Here is a 5,000-nt window from a genome sequence, read left to right on the forward strand (position 1 = left end):
CTGGTCTGTAAAGGTCTGAGAGCTGTGCTCTTTGTGCTAAACTTTATAAGTAAAAAAAAAAAATTTTTAAGAAATTCAATTTTCCTTCACCAGAGTCATCTAGAGTTGCCTCCCATTAATCAACTCTCCACTTCCTTTCTCTCTCTCTCTCTCTCAAAAATGTCACAACCATCATCATCATCATCATCATCATCGTTTAATGTCCATGGTGGTGGTGGTGGTGGTGGTGATCATGACTACAAGGACAGTGGTGGCAGTGGTTGATGGTGGTGGTTATGATAGTAGTGGTGGTGGTGGTGATAGTTGTAGTAGTAGTAGTAGTAGTAGTAGTAGCAGTAGTACAACTACAATTTTAATTTTTATGCTCTTCAATACTGTTCATTATTCAATAATACATGAAGCTGTTCCTGTAAAAGGAAGACCTAAAATGTAGTCAAATTTAGCCCAAATTCCGTAATGATGGGACGCTAAAAAGTTCCTGGCTTTAAGGGTTTCGCGAAAGGCCTGGTTGGAGGCTCAACCTTCCGAGTTCTTTTACAGGGATTAAAAAACTGAAGGACAGCTGCAATAAGTGTGTGAATCGGAGAGAGGAACATGTTGGATAAAATCATAATTAATTGATCCTCCTGTATTTTATTTTACCCAAAGTTGAGAACTTTTCAGCACCCACTCATACCTGCCGAGACTACATTGTCCAGTGTGTCCTTTCTTTAAAACAGATTAGGGTGCATGTACGCATATAACGATAGCTATTTCACATCTAAGTTGCTGGTTAAGATTTATCCGAAGTGGTGTTTGGGGGCGGGGGTCACAGCAAACTCTGTGGCTGTTCAAATGTTTATGTTGTTTTAAAAAAAGGGTACTCTTTTATTCTTTTACTTGTTTCAGTCATTTGACTGCAGCCATGCTGGAGCAAATCTTTGGATGCCTAGTACTTATTCTCTCAGTCTCCCTTGCCGAACTGCTAATGTTACGGGACATAAACACACCAGCTTCGGTTGTCAAGCAATGGTGGGGCGAACAAACACAGACACACAAACATATACACACACACATATATACATATACATATATACGACGGGCTTCTCTCAGTTTCCGTCTACCAAATCCACTCACAAGGCTTTGGTTGGCCCGAGGCTATAGTAGAAGACACTTGCTCAAGGTGCCACACAGTGGGAATGAACCCGAAACCATGTGGGTGGTAAGCAAGCTTAATTTTTTTTTTTTTTTTGTGGTTTGCAGTACAGATATGTATGAGATGACACTGTTGTTGTATTTTATTTTATTACGATGACAATATTATGGTACTGCAGTTTCGGATGGCAAGCTGGCAGAATTAAGTGTGTTGTGTTGCAGGGGGAGGAGGAAAAATACTTTGCACAGCATTTATTCCAGGGACTTGACGTTGTGAGTTCATTCCCACATGAAGGTCGTCTTTACCTTTCATCCTTTCAGGGGCTAATAGAATAAGTACCAGTTGAACACTGGGGACAGGAAGGGTGGCGTTGTAGTTGACTTCCTTCCCTACCTCCCCCGAAATTGCTCACCTTGTGCCAAAATTCGAAACCATTATTATGTGTGGTGGTGGTGGTGGTGGTGGTAGTGGTGATGGTAGTGGTGGTGGTGGTGGTGATGTTTTAGTTATTTATGTTGTAGGCCTTGAGTGATATAGTTGTTTTGTTTACTTAGGATAGCATGATTTTGTAGTTGCAATGGTGGTGACGGTGGCGCCACAGATAATGGTGGTGGTGGTGGTGAGGACGGAGGGAAGGGTGATTGACATTTTTTTTTTTTTTAGTGATGTAAAAAAAAAAAAAAAGAAGTAGTGGTGCTGGATGTGGTGGTGGCGACGATGGTGGAGTGATCAGAAGATCATGGTGATGTTAAGGTTGTGTTTATAGTTTCTGCCATGATGGCATGATTTTATTGGCTGTTGCTGTTGTTGTTATGGTGGTGATGGTGGTGGTGGTAGTAGTATTAGTGGAGGTGGTGGAGGTAATGAGGATTATAGTGGTGTCGGTGGTGGTAGTACCAAAAGTATTGGTGGTGGCGGCAGTAGTAGTAGTAGTTGTAGTTGTTGTGCTGGTGGTGGTGGCAGTAGTAGTAGTAGCGGTGGTGGGGAGTGGGGGTCATGTTATTGTTATGATAGGGATAGTTTATCTTTGTTATAATGGCATCATTTTGTTGATGTTGGTTGGCTGTTTTGTTGGTGGGTTGGTGGTGATGGCATGGGGTGGGGGTTTGGATATGGTTACTATGGAAATGCTTAGTTGTGGTGGTGGTGGTGGTGGTGCAGGGGGGGGGGCAATGGAAGTCCCAGCTGATATAGGAGACATGTTTTTTTGTTAAAATGGTGGTGAGTGGTGGTGGTGGTGGTCGTGGTCTGATTGTCCATTCTTATTGCTGTTTGGTTGTAATGACAACTGTGGTGGCAGTTGTGATGATGGTGGTGGTGGTGGTGATGAAGATGATGATGATGATGATTTAGAGACATAATTTAGGAATCATTATTATCTTAAACTGTCATTGTTGTTTTATTATCATCAGCAGAGAATTGAGAGAATATATTGTTGTTGTTGCTGTTGTTGTTGGATATTCCAACTCTGGTTAAAAGTTCATTTATTTATCATATTTATATTTAGTTCATACCTTTTTCAAAATCTTTCCTCTGAGGAGGAGGAGGAGTGAGAGCTGATTAACAGGATGATGATGATGATGATGGTGGTGGTGGCGGTGGTGGTGGTGAGGAGTAGAAACTAAAGGCGATGATGATGATGAGCATGGTGGTGGTGAAGAGTAATAGTGAGAGGTGACCAACAAAATAATGACAGTGGTGGTGTGGTCGTCGTTGTTGTTGGTATGGCGGTGGGGGGGGGTGATTTATTTGGTTAAGGGCCACCTATCAACTCTGCTGCTCCTGCTGTTGTAGCATCAACAGCAACAATAACAACAACAGCTACCACTACTACTACCACCACCACCACCATCACCATCACAGTGATGCCCTATGAGGATGACAAAAAAAATGTGAAGGACAACCAACCAAAAGTGCTGATGGCCCTGACAATCAGCTGAGAATTCAGCTGATTTGTACCCATTTAACCCAAGATTATAATCTATATGACTGTAACCAAACTCTCTCTTTCTCAGTTCTATATTTAAGAGATCAGGAATTATGTACATTATTTACATTTGACGGATATTTGTCCTCATCTTGTTTGTTGTTAACACAACGTTTCGGCTGATAGATCCTCCTGATGAAGGCTGGAGGATATATCAGCCGAAACGTTGTGTTAACAACAAACAAGATGAGGACAAATATCCGTCAAATGTAAATAATGTAAAATAAGTACCAGTTGAATGCTGGAGTTGATTTAACTGGTTTAGTGCCTCCCCCAAACCTGCTGGCCTTGTGGTAAAATTGAAACCATTATTATTATTGAGAGAGCAGAGCATGCCATCAAGGTGACCCTGGGGTACAAATATACAAAGCCCAATATACCCATCATGACTACCCATCTGACAAGGGTACACCAGGCACATCCATCACAACTATATGTGCATGAAGTGGTGATCTCATATCAAGATAAACAGCACATGATCTTGTTTGTGGGGCCCAGGTAGAATTATTTATTATTATTATTATTTTATGTTTGACTTTTGCTTTGCATTTGTACAAGTTAGATCCAAGTCTCACCCAGAGACCTCAAGAGATAACAAGTTAGAAGTTCATGTAGGTGTTATGCCTAGGGTACCATATATTTGGATTTGTACATAGTGTTGTTCTAGAGAATGTTTAAGAAACCATAAGAAAATTATGTGTTTGTTTTAAAATTTGAGATCATATAGACAGTATTTTACGTAGGATATGGGCAGTTCAGCCATTTTGGGGTTTCCTGGTATCTGAGCCAGGTATCAATCAGCCCGTTTCGCTGTCATTCCCAGGGCACCTATGACAATAGGTATTGTTTTCGTCTTCAGATTCCACATTTTGCTAATTTCTATTTCAAGATCTTTATATTTGCTTAGTTTTTGGTAGGTCTTGACAGATACGTTTATATCGATTGGGACAGTCATATCAATTATTATTATTATTATTATTATTTATCCTCTGCAGATATGCAACTGAAGTCAATGATGTGGTCAGCCGATTCCAGTGAAAAAATGCTAAAATGCTGAGGTTATCTTTACGGAAATGTGTCACCGGCGGCATATTGATATGCTTCCTGGCCGGCATACTTTTGGGGTTCCGTTTCATCACCCGGAACCCCGAGGAGGCATACAGACTGGCCGCTGGTATTGGTGACAAAAGCAACAAGAGAGGTGAAAATCTCGACTGGAAGTTTCAGGATGAGAACTCTTTTGGCAACCATTCTGCGAGTCAGTCGAAAAATCTCATGCTGAAGAAGATGCTTGACTTCCGAGCCAAAATGCAACAAGAGAGGGTTCTGAAAGCAAAGATGCGGGCCAATCTAACGGCACATAATCACATCACGCCGGTGCCATTCGATGAAGACGGTATGAACTACAATGTCCACGTTTTCTACTACGTGTGGTATGGAAACCCTAGCTATGATGGCAAGTACTTTCACTGGAACCACCGTTTACTGCAGAACTGGAGAGAAAAGATCAGACGTAAGACCACAAGGCGCCACTTCCCGCCTTTAGATATTGCCTCTAATTATTACCCCGAGTTGGGACCTTACAGCTCTTCAAACTCTGAGGTATTGTCCATTCACATGCAGCAAATAAAAGACGCTAAAGTAGGTGAGTATTTCTTTGTTCTTTGTCTATTTTCTTTTTTCTTCTTATTCTCTTTTTGTACACACAGACATACACACCTCTTTTCTTTCTTTCACTCTCTGTCTCTCGGGGACACTGTCAGTAAGGTGAGGGTTGATCTAATCAACTGGGCCCCTTCCCCAAAATTTGGGGCTTTGTGCCTAGAGTAGAAAGGATTCTTTCTGTGAACCTGTTTGTCCATCCACCTACCTACCTAC

The 5,000-nt window shown here is 41.5% G+C and overlaps 1 protein-coding gene across 7 annotated transcripts in view; it reads left to right on the forward strand.

Moving 5' to 3' along the window:
- The window catches only part of LOC106874611 (glycoprotein endo-alpha-1,2-mannosidase), an 83,679-nt gene that overhangs the window by 75,573 nt on the left and 3,106 nt on the right, over positions 1 to 5,000 (forward strand). For 6 of the 7 annotated variants that reach the window (XM_052974280.2, XM_052974281.2, XM_089365702.1 and 3 more), the window contains exon 3: positions 4,118 to 4,767. In XM_052974280.2, the coding sequence (XP_052830240.1) occupies positions 4,173 to 4,767 (595 nt within the window). In that variant the 5' untranslated portion in view covers positions 4,118 to 4,172. Of the gene's footprint in view, positions 1 to 3,480; positions 3,621 to 4,117; positions 4,768 to 5,000 lie in introns of those variants that run through there. The other variant, XM_014922399.3, reaches the window with a different exon arrangement.

Source organism: Octopus bimaculoides, chromosome 18, assembly GCF_046866305.1.
Source record: "Octopus bimaculoides isolate indiv1 chromosome 18, ASM4686630v1, whole genome shotgun sequence".
NCBI classification, from domain to species: domain Eukaryota; kingdom Metazoa; phylum Mollusca; class Cephalopoda; order Octopoda; family Octopodidae; genus Octopus; species Octopus bimaculoides.